This window comes from Rissa tridactyla, chromosome 4 (genome assembly GCF_028500815.1).
Source record: "Rissa tridactyla isolate bRisTri1 chromosome 4, bRisTri1.patW.cur.20221130, whole genome shotgun sequence".
Lineage (NCBI taxonomy): Eukaryota > Metazoa > Chordata > Aves > Charadriiformes > Laridae > Rissa > Rissa tridactyla.
In genome coordinates this window covers 10,969,862-10,985,543 of record NC_071469.1, presented here as the reverse complement: position 1 = coordinate 10,985,543, position 15,682 = coordinate 10,969,862, and the positions used below count along the sequence as shown (strand labels likewise).

The following is a 15,682-nucleotide window of genomic DNA, read 5'->3' as shown; positions in this document are numbered from 1 at the left end:
TAATTCAGGAAGGAAGGGACACAAAAATCCCACAAACGTTCAGTTGCCAAAGGGATTATTCAAGCAGCAAGGAATTAACCATTAGATAGATACACATTCATTCACACCTTATGACTTCTGTCAAATTACCTGCATACACAACCTCCATAGAAGAACACCGGTTGCCTTTATTTAAATTCCAATTCCTACTCCATTTTCAAAATGGGATACTAGGTAAAAATCAATGTTTAAGACAGACAGAGGCATATTCTCTTCCTTGGAACTGGAAAGTACCTCCGTCTATTAAAAACCAGCTTCAGAAGTTCAAATTCAAAAGAACTGGGTCCAAACACTGAACCTGTATCTAGCCATTATAGTTTCTACTCTAAGAGCAAAAAGGAGCAGAGAGCAATGCAGAAGAGTTGTGCATAAAAATTCTAGGGCATAATAGTTCTGAGCGTAATAGCTTCACCTCTGAAGTGTTTTGTGTCTTAATTAAAAGTCAGGTCTGATCAAGTTTTGCACAATGCCAAAGTTTAATGGTTGGAATTGATGATCTAAAAGGTCTTTTCCAACTTAAATGATTCTATGATTCTATAAAGTCCACCACAAATAGTATCTGATGGTATTTGGAAAATATGTCTGTACGTGCTGGACAAGTTCAAGAAGATTTAGTGCGTTCTTTTGCACAGAAAGTCACTAAGTTTTCCTTCTCAGCAGTGTTCATGAGCTGCCATTTCAGAAATTAAGGATTTCAAAGAGGAAGAGAAAAAAACCATCCACACAAAACTGTTTAAGACCACTCACTATACCTCAGATACCTTACCAAAGATTAGTAGACTGATGTTTTTGAAAGACATCACCGAGTGCAGCCCATTTTTCTAGATTTCAAGAACATCTCTTCCAAGCCCATATCAGTTTCTTCTGAGGGCTTTACATCCTGGTGCCAATGAAATCTAGATGAAGAGATCTTCTTGATCTGCCAATACCATCTTGCAATTAAGAGCCAGCACGTTTGCAGTTAACTTGAAGTAGATGGTGCACAGTAATTCATAGACTATGACCTGAGCCCATAGTGAAAGTAGGCCTAATTCTTTTAATGTCGTATATTGTGCAGGCCTGTCCCATGCTATATAGTGTTCAACTGCAGAAACCCAATTTACAAAAGAGAAATAAAACCCATCTTGCAGTGAAAAACATATTATACATTCTGATATCATTCCAGAGACAAGAAAAGGACCCCTCTGGGGATGCTTCATGTACTTACAAAATGCTGAGGCAAGTAGCACTTCCATTCACAACCCATGAATGCTTCCTTCCAGCATGCAAAAATAATATTAAGGAAAAAAATCCTAGCATTCAGCATCTGCACAATAACTTGTCATCTATGGAAGATTTTTCAAAGAAGCTCAAGATTTTCAAAGATTCAAGAGTCATGACAACAGAATCACAGCACAGCCACATTTTGTTCATTAACGCAGTAGGGCAGGAAGGACTTTGAACCTAATACTATCTAAATAGAATGAACAAACAAGGAGTTATCAATGGGACTAAAACAGAAGCAGATTTAGAAAATTAAATCCAGAATAAATCTTAAGGAAGAGGCAAATTTAAGTCACAGACTTTTCATCACAACCCCAGAGAAAGAACTTAGTACAACAGAATTAGAATTAAAGTCTTCCAACAAAAACAAAAACTGCAGCCCTATGGAGAAATTGCATGTGGGAAGCTAACAACCAATGAAAAATTAAATAGAAAATACAGAACAGCAATACCTAATAATGAAAATATGAATGCAGAGACCATTTCCTTGAACCTTAGCCACTGTTTAGTCAACATATGGTTCCTGAAAGTTTTCTTCTATTATACTTGGGTACTTAAATAAAAAGCATCTCAAAGATTTTTGTAATAGCTTGGACAAACAAGACTGTGCATCATTAGTCACAGTTAGCTTTAACACCATATAATTTCACTCTGTCAGTATCCCTTTATACAAGGAATCACATGCATTATATTTTTGGTCCTTATGTTTTGAATCTCTTTCTGAGTTTTCTGTTACGCTGTCCATCTCAGACCAAGTTAAAAAAAAAAAAGAAAGAAAACAACAGCACAGCTTGCCAGAGCTTTCAAAAATTGGACACTTGCCAAACTGGAAATAAAAACATAAAATGCTAACCTGTGGAACTGTTTCATACATACACCCCCTCAAACAGTTTTGCCACACATCCTTTGCCTCAGACAGACCGGGCAGTGAAGGGAGCCAAGTCCCGTGGCCATCCTTGCTGCCTCATACACAGAAGGACGGCTCACAGTCAGTCCTAGATTATGTTTTCTATGAGTCTAGGAAATTATCTAAGCTATTTTAAGAATGTTAAGGCTGGAGGATTAAACACTCCAAAGCACCAAGAAGTGACAAGCTAAGCATCTCTCAAATATTACTCCCTTGTTGAGATATATTATTAAGTTCTTATTTCACCATTACACTTTTCAAACCCAAAGTATTTTTTTTCCCCTATGATAACAGGGCATATTTTGAAAGTGCAAGACAAGTGAGACTGCGGCACTCAAACCTTTTAACAAAGCAGTTCTGTTCACATTACACCACTACAACTTATGTCTCCAAAAGCATTTTTCTCCTCACACTGCATTTTTCACACAGACTTCCACTTGTGTGGAGAAAAAGCGTCGAGTCAGAAGTGATAGTGATATGTCTATATTCAGCTACCCAAAATCCAATTATTTTGTTTAGGCTTTTGAATAAAGTACACTATTTTCCAATAATTGGATTCTCTGAAGTAATCAAGTATCTCAAAGGAACAAGGTAACAAAATATTTCTCCTTAATTTATTCCTTATTCTATTAAGACCTCAAACTATTAGTTGGATTCTCATTCACAAAGCTTTCTAAAATGTGTCTGCATTATTTGGGGGGGGGGGGGAAAAAATAAAAATCCAGATGTTAACTTGAATACTATATTCCTACCATACACATTAAAAGGTTCCATAAAACACTGGCTGTTCAGCATTTTATTGGAAACACAAATTGTGTTTTGACATAAATATGTCCAACTTAGTTGCAATTATTTTAGAGGCATAGATTTCATACCTTCTGATGTGTGAACCTTGAATTCAGATCTTACAAAGGGATCAACCGCAGCCTTTCTGAAAGGCATAGGCCATAGACTTCTTTAGCTCCTATTTGCATCAGATAATCTTTTCAGAAAGCTGCAGAGCTTTTTGTTTAAACATTTCCCCAAAATAGATAACCTGCAACAGACTACACATGGTAAAACATGTGCACTGTTTCTCTGGACTGGATTTACCTAGCTTCAGCTTCCAGCTACCACACTTTATTAGAAATTTGCCTACTGACTAAAGCTCATCATCATAATGCTGGTTTTGCGAGGATCTTTAGAGACCGATCAAGACATCATTATTTAACCTTTGAATTTTCTGTCTCAAAAGTTACTTTGTAACTTCTATGTATTCAGAATCCCCTCTGAAAAAAGTCTTCCTTGTGAACTGCTGATACCAGATTTCCAGTACCTTCTCTCACTATACATCCAACAGCTGCATTAGCTGTTTTGACCATATGATGTTAATGGAGATTTATGTTCAATTGACTACCCATTCAGACAGTGTTCTTCGTAGTCCCAATACTACCGATGATCATGGGTTGATGTGGTATACAAAAGTGGCCTACATTCTTTTTTCCTAAATGTTTAACTTTGTATTTAGTCATATGAAGAAGGCATGGTTATTTGCAACCAGTTTACCAAACCCCTCAGATCACATACTATTAACGATTTCTTTTCATTATTTAACACTCTCATCACAGAGCATCTGCATCTATATCAGTTTTTGGTTTTACTCCAGATCACCAGTCATGGGAGGTAGCATGGGATCAGAGATGAACTACATGAACTGGACTTAGTGATGAATCACCCATTTACAACCACATTCCGAGACATGACAGTGAACAGTCCTCAACTTGCAGACAATGCCCTATTATATCTATATTGTTCATCTGCGATACTGTGCCACATTTTGATCCTAAGTAAGAAGCACAGATTAAACACTTACCGGACACCATCATCTTAATAAAAACATCAATTGTACAAAGCTATATTCCATTAGCCTATACGGACCAGCAGCAGCAGCCACGCTCTTCGGTTCTGTGTTAACCATTCCATTATTCACATCACAGACAGGCATATAATTACGTGGGTCTCCCTGTGAGCCTTTTAATTATTGGTGCATTCTTTTTTCCTGCCCTCTTGGATGTCTCACAATTATCCAAGACTTAACAACAGGAAAATAACCCACAATATTAATTGCCCATAGAATACTTAGGGCAACACTTGAGTGCAGTTTATCTGAATCTATGCAATAAAAATGTGAATTAAATTGCTGGTATTGAGTGTGCTCTGTAGCTTTTTTCCTATGATCTTGCAAGTGGGAAAGCTTACCTCACTAACAATTTTAGCTAGCTAACATAGATTTTTTTAGTTGTATTTAGCACTTCTAAAAGGGCAAAGTACTTGGAAGATACACACTTATTTGGAAGCTTATATATATTTCCAGCAACATGCTTCTTCACATACATTAGCTAGGTGACTAACAGCTCCGCTTAGCTCATTTTTGATCACTATATGCTGGAAAAACACTAATCAACTTCATAACGCCTTCAAATCAAGAAGCATTTAAAAAATATTCTTACGGTGAGGGATGCAGGTGAAAGCAAGATCTGACACACAGCTTTACGAAGAAAGTGCTATAGAGTGTGCTACTTGCATGCAAGCAACTATTAGTTATCACCATGAACAAGCTCCACATACTTTAAGTACGCTACTTAACAGAGAGTAGTACCAACCAACTAAAGTGATGAACAGGAAGTAACTTCTAATAAGCACCCCAAAAAAATGCATATATTTAGTCACTCAAGTGGTATCATGACATGCACACAAAGCATTTAGGTTTTTTAAAAAAAGATTAAAATTCCATCAATAGCAAAACAAATCTATGCACAGATTAGGGAAGCTGACAAATCAGTTAGGTTAGAAAATGTCTTTTAAAAGGATTAAGAAGTGTTCCTTTTAAGAAGGACTACAAGAATTATGACAGGACTTGCCACAACCAGATACAGTAGCCTTTAGAATGGACCTTTATTGTATTTTTTGAGATGCAATAGATGGTACGTAGCACCTACCTTGAATGTTTACAAAGTTTACGAGGTCTATTATGCAATTTCCGATCCCAATTCTCTGGATCACTGGAGTTACTGTCATAAGGATGAGGCCGTCCTGCCATTCCACTGCCAGCTTCCTCACACTACTGCTCTGAAAAGCACACATGCAGCACTCACAACCTACATTAAGAGAGCAGTGTTTACCTTTAAATAATGCCACACAAAAAATAGTAGACATGCAGAATTTAGTGTTGTTAGGTTTTGGTTTTTAAAATAAAGACCACAGAAAATAGGATATTCCGAAGCACAACTTCTAAATTGCATGACAGTAATATTCTAAACATTTTGCTGATACCTGCACTAAAAAGATTATTTTGTTATTTAGAAATATAGTTCTATAAACGTTGGCAGACGACTTCAATTTTGCCACAATTAATTTCACTGTGTCCAAACAGAAAAGTCACCAGTTATAAAACACAAGGCAAACATATCATAATGTTCTTTCCAATGTACAAAGTTAATTCAAAGAAAGATCCCAACTGTAGAAGAGAGACCAACAGTTTTTACAATTTGAATGGCTGCCCGAGAGGAAAACAAAATTAAGATTAACAGTTATATCTGAGTCCTTACTCCAAAATGGAATCAACAGTAATCCTCAGAAACACTCAGTGTAGTCCACTTTCACTGACTTTTACAGAAAAGTCACAAAAATTTACTAGAATAATAGACATTATAAGCCTACCCTTCCTTGACTTAGATCCAATATTATATTCAACCCCCACCAAAATTCACTTATAGATAAAACAACCTTGTGACTGTCAATAAAGATAGCCAATCTTAAATGACTGGTGTTCAAATCATACCTATAAGTGACACTTGTGTCAAGAGAGTTGTATAGTTCAGAATGACCTGGTTACAAGAATGAAAAAGTAGCCACAAGTGAACAGCTGATGATTGTACAGCATCTGGAAAAAATTGAATTACAGACAGATAAGCCTATTAAGTAATGGAAAGATAACCCTACCATGTTTCTCTAAAAATGAATTACAGACAGATAAGCCTATTAAGTAATGGAAAGATAACTCTACCACGTTTCTCTAAAGGTTTAAGGTAAATATTTTAGAAACATTGTATTTTCACCCCACCCCCATTTATTATAATTCTATTACATTGAATGAAATTTATCCTTTTGGGAAGTGAGTCCCAAAGGAATCGAGACTTCTTTGAAACAAAGTAGCTTCTCAAATAAAATGTCTCTCTAGTCATGGAAAACAGGAAAATGCTCATGACAAATTTAGATTCTCTTAGCTAAATTTAGACCCAAATATTTTTATTGGAGGGGAATGGTAGAGAACAAGCTTCTTAAAAATGTTAGTTGCATATGAGTTTTTCCTTCATGTTCAGTTCTACCAAAGAAAACAGACTGTATACCAAGTATACGATCTCCACCATAGGATTGGGGTTTTTTCCTGTTACGGTTTCTATAAAGAAATACACTTTGATTGGAAGTCTCGTACGGTCAGGTATCCATATAGAGTCAGGAAAGGAAAAAACATTTTATTTAAAATTACAGGAAATACTCAACTTTCTCATAAAAAAAAAAAGGCAAAAAGCCCAGATAACCATTTCATTGTGTTATTACCTGGAAATTCAGGCTATAAAAGCATGGTCAATGTAGGATGATACTACATAAACATAAGGTTATAGGATTTATACACATTCATCGGGTGTGTTTACACGCTTAACGAGGAGAAACCTACAACCTATTTCAGAATAGAAAAAGTATTATTAACAAGACAAGGGGAAAGAAGGCTGGTTTATAAATCAAGTCACGAGTTACTTCAACAGCCATCATACAGAACTTAGGTGCAATATGACATACCATTTTCATATACAAGTAATACAAAAATAAAGACACCTTTAATCCTGAATTGAAACAAATTCTGTTCATTAGATTGAGTCACTTGAGCAATATACACAGCGAGTCCTACTACTCATGGGAACAACACAGTTTAGAACAAAAAGCAAAGACCGGCAACGTCGCAGTGGAACAACACAGCTCCCATTCTGCAATCACTCCTAGCAACTGACTATTGCAGGGTCCTGCTTCAACTCCCGTATCTGCTGAAGCACGACAGCGACAGGCTCATATAGCACCACGTGTTTCTTTTTAAATTTTTGTTTCCACAACTTGTCTCTTCCTTTTAAAACAATCTGAAAGACTTATAAAAACCTCACCCTCTCAGGTATGGGTCAAAGCAGGCACCTTATCAGAAACAGGCTGTCATCCAGCAGTGAGTTCTCATTCATTTCATTGAAGAAAGACATCATCATTTGAGGTTTAACACGGCCAAGTGCATGGTCCTGCACGTGTGTCTGAGCAACCCCTGGTATCAATACAGGCTGGGGGATGAAGGGATTGAGAGCAGCCCTGCCAAGAAAGACTTGGGGGTATGGATTGATTAAAAGCTGGATGTGAGCCAACAATGTGTGCTCACAGCCCAGAAAGCCAACCATATACTGGGCAGCATCAAAAGAAGCATGGCCAGCAGGTCGAGGGAGGTGATTCTTGCCCTCTACTCTGCTCTCCTGAGACCCCACCTGGAGTACTGTGTCCAGCTTTGGAGTCCTCAGCAAAAGAAGGACATGGACCTGTTGGAATGGGTCCAGAGGAGGGCTACGAAGATGATCAGAGGGCTGGACCACCTCTCCTGCGAAGAAAGGCTGAGAGAGTTGGGGTTGTTCAGCCTGGAGAAGAGAAGGCTCTGGGGAGACCTTATAGCAGCCTTCCAGCACCTAAAGAGGGTTTATAAGAAAGACTTTTTAGCAGGACCTGTTGTGATAGGACAAGGGGTAATGGTTTTAATCTAAAAAAAGGCAGATTCAGACTAGAGATAAGGAAGAAATTTTTTTTACAATGAGGGTGGTGAAACACTGGATGGAACAGGTTGCTCAGAGAGGCTGCAGATGCCCCATCCCTGGAAACATTCAAGGTCAGGTTGGACGGGGCTCTGAGCAACCCGATCTAGTTGAAGTCCCTGCTCATTGCAGGTGGGTTGGACTAGATGACCTTTAAAGGTCCCTTCCAACCAAATCCATTCTATGATTTTATGAATTTTGCTTTCGCACTGGAAAGATGTGTAAAAGCATCTGGTTTTATGAAAACTGCAGCCAAAAGGACAATTTAAAGTCACTTTCTTAAGCTGTCTCATGCTTTCTGCCTTCTCCCTGTCATTCATTTAATGAAAGTGACCAATTCAACAAGTGCGTATAGGTTCACATACACTTCAAAGAACAAGATTGGTTTAAGTGGGATCAGTTCCTCAATCTGCTTTGCTATGCAGTTACATGCTTAAGCCATTACAAACAGTAGATGACACAGAAGGACAGAAACAAACAAATGGGACTGCTCCTCATGAACAACATTATTCCCTTTTCCCTGCTTAAAGCATATGAGGAACCCCAGCAGCGTCACTGATGAAGTACCAGACTGCCACACAACCCAGAACTACAGCACAGTTATGAAAAGAAGATAAACAATCTGAAAGTGTCCAAAGCCACATCTTATGAAACTTCTAATACAGCTCCAAACATGTCACACTATGAACAAGAAACAGTCGTCCTTCCATCCTCACACTCAACAGGATCTTAACAAATAACACTTCTCTAAGAAAAAATTTACTGTAACACAGCGAATTTTTTTCTTCTTGACCATTGTTTATAGTGCTTTTGTGCTGATTATAAACAAATGTATTCATCAATTTTATTTCAGGTTTTAACAAACAAGTAAGACTACAAATAAGGAATATTTTTTGATGCTTTCCTCTATGAAACTAGGAATTTTTCAATTAGCAAATGCTGTGTAAATTCTGTAAAGTAACTAACTAGTCCTCCTAATTAATTTTTTAAACACTTCTGCAAATTCACTTTCTTCTGCAGTAGAAAAGAATGTTTCGACTGTGGTTTAATTTTTTTTTTTTTAATTTTTTTTTCACAGATTCACACTGTGGGCAATAAAAAAAAGCATTTTTTGTGGAACATTCTGGCCTTGCATGTAAAACAAAAAACCGCAACAGTACATGGCCCTAAACACTATTCAATACCTCCCATGAAATCAAGGAACTGCATCTGTAGTGCTGATAAAGGCAAAAAGGCACTGGGAGCACAGGAAATAAAGAAAAAAAAATAATCCAAATATCCTTTGTAGATCACAAAACACTGCTATACTGGCTGAACTGATTGCCATTCTAATTAGCTAGCAAGCAATTTTCCAGGTGTAAAGAATGATTTCTTATCCTTCTGCAGAAAGTGAGTACTCCAGAGAATTATTACAGGGCATATTGTGTAAAATAAGAAATCAGGAAGCAGACTTTGATTTTTGAAAGCTTTCAACACAGACAGCTAGAACGCTTCAGACTTGCTAAGACCAACTTGAAGCCATAATCATCACTAATTTATGGAAGTTGTAGACTACTGAAATACAAGGGAATTCTAAAGACAGACACCCAGTGGGTTTGGGAAGCTGATAGTCGATGTGGTAGAGCCACCCCAGATAATGCAAAATACAGTTATTCATGTGCTTACATCACTACTTGAAGAGTTCATGAAAGGATGTATCATACACTAACTTGTGACAGCTGTAGAATAGATTACGTTAAATAATACTTAAAACATATTCAGTTCTGTGCCATGACAAAATACAATGCACAAAAGAAGCAAAGCAGATTAAGCAAGATGTAGACAACATCTGATGCTGGACAGAAGTGGACATATACTTCTGTGAGATGCAGGACTAGCACTCTTCAAGGTACTGCAGGTGGGGAAAAAAAACATTCTTTGGAAATCTTTCAGGAAAGTAGTAAAGGAAACCTCAACCAATATCAATATGTTTCAGCCCCCCAGCCACAGTACATTTATTGAGAATACTTATGAGGCTGCAAAGCTCAAATCAAAGATTATTGAAATAGTCTGAACTTTTGAGGCAGAGGCTGAAGATGTTATTTTCTGGACACCAGCTCATCAGGTGGAAAAAAGAACTGATCACTCCAGCTGTCAGCACAGAAGACAACATTTACGTAATTAACACGTAATACTTCAGGCAGCTACTCAGCTTTAAGCCTTGGTCAGAAGCATTTCCTAAAGTAGGACAGGTTTCAGAAGGTCATCTGCTCTAACCTGCTCCATCAGTGAAATACACTGTAAAGGTGAATGAGGATAATTGGAAAGATCCAACAGACAAGTAACCAGCTAGGACAAAAACAAAACCTGAGACAGAGAAACTCTGAGATTGAGATTATTTAGATTTTCTGTAAGGGGTGACAGTCTGCTGTTCACTGCCTCTAGTCATCAAAGCACAAAAGCAGCAACAACAAAAACTAACTTACAAGTAAGATTTACTGTGAATGCAAGCACAGTGACAGTACATCCTAATTAAGAAATACAGTTCAAAGTACATATGCTCATAATGCAAACACCATATATCATGGAAATCCATACCTGTCAAGTGAGTTTCTTGCAAACTAGCACAGACATCAGCCACATAAAGTAGCTTTATAAATTATCATCATTGAAATGTTATCAAACTGAGGCTGATTAAAGCATAGCTAAGAAACATCCTTTGCGATACAGCCTCAACATTAACATAATAGGTCAGGATTGAAGCTTCTCTAAATGAGTAAGAAATAAAAAAAAATAAAAATAATCAAGCAGTCATGGGAAGCTGAGGATATTCCTATTTCTACAGCACCATGAGCAACAGATATCCAGTCACTATCTTGCAAGCTTTAACTTCGTAATTCCTAAAAGGAGCATGACAATGAAATACCTATCTGATATCAGAAGCCTAAAAACCAAGAGGCAGATGATTCCCAACTCCCCCTCTGTATTAGGATTCATTCTGTAAAAATCAGCTTAAGTCTACCTGTAAAAAGCTCAGTGGATGGAGCAACTTCTCTGACACAAAAGCAGAATCATGGTTATCACTGCAGAAAAAGGAGCAGAATCTAACTTCTTGACACTACTATAGCCCTATCCCCCGTGGCCCACCGATATAAAACAGAAAGCAGACAGACACAAGGCTTCAGAACACTCAGCATCAGAAACAAAATGAATAGTGTGAAAAGACTATCAGGTAGATTTCTTGAAGAAACAAGCAGGTCCATAACCATGCTCGTACCCAGCAGTAACACTACCTCTCAGTAAGCAAGAAAATCCCAAATAATTTTTCACATGTTAAATTAATTCTAAATTAGCTTTTGATTTTATACAAAGAGATACATAATTTTATTGATAAGCAACAGGACCACGACAAGATTTAAGCAACACTGCTAAAAGATAGCTGTGCTGAAAGAAATTAGCTCATAATGAGATTTTGATTTTTGTGTATGCATAAACGACAAAACGGACCCAGCCTCAAGCGTACAATCTACAAAAGCATACAGTTTATAACAAAGTGACAGAAGAAAACAACAGTGATGACATTTGTGACTAGTTTAATAAGCAGTGTCATCCACACATTAGCTGTTTACCATTTTCAAATGCAATGGCACCTAAAACGAAAACTGGGCTTCAAGAAGGAATTTAATACAAGAGCTGCTTTAACTTCTCTTTCTTAACCCCAGCTTCCAACTGGCATTGACACACTAGGCAAATGCACAAACATGCTGAAAAAACTCATAAGAACAGTCACAAGCAGCATCATCAGTAGACAGCAATGATGACCACAGGCAGGATGTAATAGACTAGAATGAGTTTTTTGAGACAGAAATGGTACAAATTGAGAGGTAACATGCAAAGGCTTTTGGCAGGAGAGCCTTAATAGAAAAAAAATATTCTACGTGATGTTTTGTAAGAAAGAGACCTATTCAAAGACAAATCCACACTGACAGACCTGCAGAACAAGTACAGTGGAACAGCACTCCATCACTACTGAGAATTGGTTAAAAAAGAAAAAAAAAGGAAAAATACCCAGCCAGTTCCTTTTGACTGCACTTGTGTTCGAGCTATAGGAATTCAAGGTAACCTACACAAGATGATGCAGAGACAGGTTTTTAGTTCACATAAAATAAAACAAGTGTGAACTATCAGGTTATGAACTGTGAATAGTGTAAAGTTGATAACTGGAAATGTATTTCTGGATCAATAGCAATCTGAATTCAAGAGCAAATTGAAGACAGAAAGAGAAGGTCTTCTGGGGAAAGGATCACCAAAACTGAACAAACAACCGAGATAAGTACTCTTTAAATGAATCATTGAAGATGATTCATGAAGAAAAAAGGCAAACAAAAATAAGGAGAACAGAGATGACAACCAAAAGGCTACAGAGAAGCCAGGTTTTAAGTATGTGCTCGAATTTGTAAGAGGCAGACAACAATAAAGAACAAAAAGATACAAAGCTCAACCACTACTTTAGACAAAGAAGTCAGACAAGTGACAGAAACAAATCTGGAAAAGGTCTATGATAGAGCTGGATCCAAAATCTGCAAGAAGAGAGCTCTTAAGTGACACATTTGATGGGATCCGATACAAAAAAGAAAAACACACAGAAACAATAGTCAGAAACGGAAGTGAATTTAAAAAAAAGGTAGTAGTAGGTAACCACAACCCATAATTTTACATATTTATCATACAAGCAATTGACATTTTCTGCAAATAAAATATGGTTATATGGAAAAAAGTTTTATGAAGATACTGAACTCATTATGAAGTCATTTGAGTAGGTAAATCAATGCTCGGGTATTACGTAAAATAAGTATGCTCAGGAATTATGTGATCGCTGTCAGGCAGTCCTAAACAATAATACCGCTTCTGTACAGCCCTCAGAGCAACTGCAGGTTTTACCAGTAAACATTATACGATTAAAACTAGCAATTTAAGTAGTGTTCAGCCTGTTCATGACACCACGCGTAACAGATTTGTCATGGCGAGGCGACCAGACGAAGGCACCCTTTCTACGATGCTTTTAAAGTGTAAAAGCTTCAGCCCACGATCTGTCTCAGGCGACAGGGACACCCGAAGCAAGGCCTGCGGAGATGCCGTGCCTCAGCAGGCCGGCTGAAACACTCCGAGACGCCTCCGGGCGACTACAGCACCGGCTCCGGTCCCTCACAGAGGCAGGGGCCGCCGCCGCTCGCCCGGGCCGGCCTCCCGCAAGCCCTGAGGAAATACAGCCCAGGAGCCGCGGCCGAGAGCCGGGCCAGAGGGGCACGCCGCCGCCCGCACCCTCCGCCGCCTCGGCGGCAACGGCCCTGGCCGCGGGGGAGCAGCCCCACCGGGCCCTCGGTCGCCCCGCCGCGTCCTGCCGCACCGCCTCCACCCGCCACTCACTCACCCGCCCGGCGCCGGGGCCGAGCCACCGTCTCCCGCCGACACCGGCCGCCGCTCCCAGGCCCGGCAAGCGCCGCCACTACCTCTCGCGAGAGCCGCCCCGCACGCAGAGGAGGAGGAGGCGGCGGCGCCGAGATCTCACGAGACTTGCGGGGCAGGGGGCGGGTCACGAGGCGACGCCGTTGCTAGGGGCGGGCCGGCGCGCTGAGGCGGCGGTTGCTATGGTGCGGTGCGATGCGGCGAGGCCGGGCCCGGGGCTGCCTGAGGGCCGCTGCCGTTCCGGGGGGCCGCGCCGCGGGCAGCGGCCAGATCGCCGGGGGTCTGATCGCCAACCCGCCGGGTGCCGCCGCGGGGTGTGCGGCCAAACAGGGCGGAGCCCTCGCCCAGGGTGGAGGTTGCCGGTCTGAGCGCCTGAGAGGCGGTGCTGGAGAGCGAGCGCCTCCCGCCGGCGGGAAGAGCGGCTCCTCGGCTCCCGTCTGCCGCGGCGGAAAGGTAATTGGGAAAGATGAGGCAGAGGAGCCAAGTTACGCCGAGGGGATGATAACTGGGCCGCTGCCTTCCCGCTGGGGCTCTGTCAGTGTTCACACACAAATGTTCTGAGGAACAACCGTTACCGGTTTTACATGGCAGCACGTACCCAGCACCCAGGCCTCTGGCCCCTTCCTACACTGACACCATCATCTGTCTCACTGTCTGGCACAGAAGAAAAAGACAAAGAGAGATAAAATACAGCTTAGCTAGACAAGCTGACATGTCTGGTATCTCAAAATTCATCCTAAAACTGATGTAAATTGCAACTATAATTTGTACAACCGTATAGGTTATATGGAGCCTGTGTAATCTGCAGTCTCTTTTAGGAATATAATTAGCAAATGTGGCTTTCATTCTATAATACCTCGCAGAACTATCATGTTCCACACTGTAGGCAACTTCAGTGTACTTGTACAGTTGTTGAGATCACACTAAGCCCTTTGCACTCCTTATAGGGGGAGAATAAACCAATACCAAGCCTCAACTGTATTCAGATCTAAAGACAACGTTTGTCTCTTTCCTAAGATATTCTCTATAGCATCGTTATTAAATGCAGGCAGAGCTTTACTTCCATGTCAGGTGAAAGGATAGTAGAACTCTAGACAGTAAGTACACTGAAGCAAATTAGTGGAGAGTTTGGGAGGAGGAAGAGAAGGAGCAAATCTCTGCACAAACTTTTGAATGTTTATCTGTTCTCCTTCGTGCATTGTGGGAAGCCAGTCTGGTTGTACAGTGGCTATTTTGGGGCAGCCCTGCCGTGAAGATCAACCACCATGTATGAGGTCTTCTCAGAGTCTGATAAAATGCTGTTCTAAGCCACTGTTGGACCAGACCTCCCAAGGAAAACATGTAAGTAAGAGGGAACATTAATCTATAACCTAATGATGAGCATATTCACCTTGAACAGGGGTTCTGATTTAACCACTGGTGGAGGAAGTTGACAAATTTTCTGTCCAATTCCAGAGACTGGAACTGTGCAGCTAATGCCTCTTGTGTGCTTCTCATATATGTGACATATATACTCCTTTTTTAGGGACACCTAAGTATTAATCTAAAGATTCACTGAGTGTACACCTCTGGACTTGCCTGATACATTAGCAGATCTGACTGCTTCAGGCAGGAAATATTAGATAGACAAGTTGTATACCTTGTGTACATTGGGGAGAGGAGGGAAAGAGGGGGAAAGAGAGCAAGGGTTTGTGTCTTTGCTTTACCAAAATGTCCCATTAAAGTCTGAAGCTTTGCTACAACATACAGCAAAACCCGATTTTGTTAAATGAATTCTCTTTTCCATCCTAGAACAATAGCCACAGAGACAAACCATACAGTTCTAGAAACAGTAGAACAATGACAGCCAAGCAACTCACACAAAAGCTGTTAGAATGCGCTAACTAGGCAAGGAGTCAGATGTTACGTGCCGTTTAACAGGGAGCTGAGCAATATAATACAGCAGTATTTACAGGAGACAAAGTTAGAAGCAGCTAAGAAAGCCAAATCACTAGCAGTTAAACCACCAGCAGTAGGTTTTACCTAAATATCTTACAATTCATCTAGTTTTTATTAGAGTTCTTGTGATTTTGGCTGTGTTAATTTATCATGGGTTTGGGTTTTTTTCACATGCTACTGTTTTACTTCCCCTGAGAATGGATATTGATATTAG

General features: G+C 39.9%; 1 protein-coding gene across 6 annotated transcripts in view; it reads right to left on the bottom strand.

Annotated features, from left to right (window-relative positions):
- Positions 1-13,608, bottom strand: part of BTBD10 (BTB domain containing 10) — a 31,600-nt gene extending 17,992 nt beyond the window's left edge. The window contains exons 1-3 of one of the 6 annotated variants that reach the window (XM_054198682.1): positions 13,496-13,579; positions 6,030-6,131; positions 5,188-5,346 (exon numbers count right to left, since the gene is read on the bottom strand). In XM_054198682.1, the coding sequence (XP_054054657.1) occupies positions 5,188-5,288 (101 nt within the window). In that variant the 5' untranslated portion in view covers positions 5,289-5,346; positions 6,030-6,131; positions 13,496-13,579. Of the gene's footprint in view, positions 1-5,187; positions 5,347-6,029; positions 6,132-7,404; positions 7,422-13,495 lie in introns of those variants that run through there. The other 5 variants (XM_054198684.1, XM_054198685.1, XM_054198683.1 and 2 more) reach the window with 5 other exon arrangements.
- Positions 13,609-15,682: the final 2,074 nt, after the last annotated feature.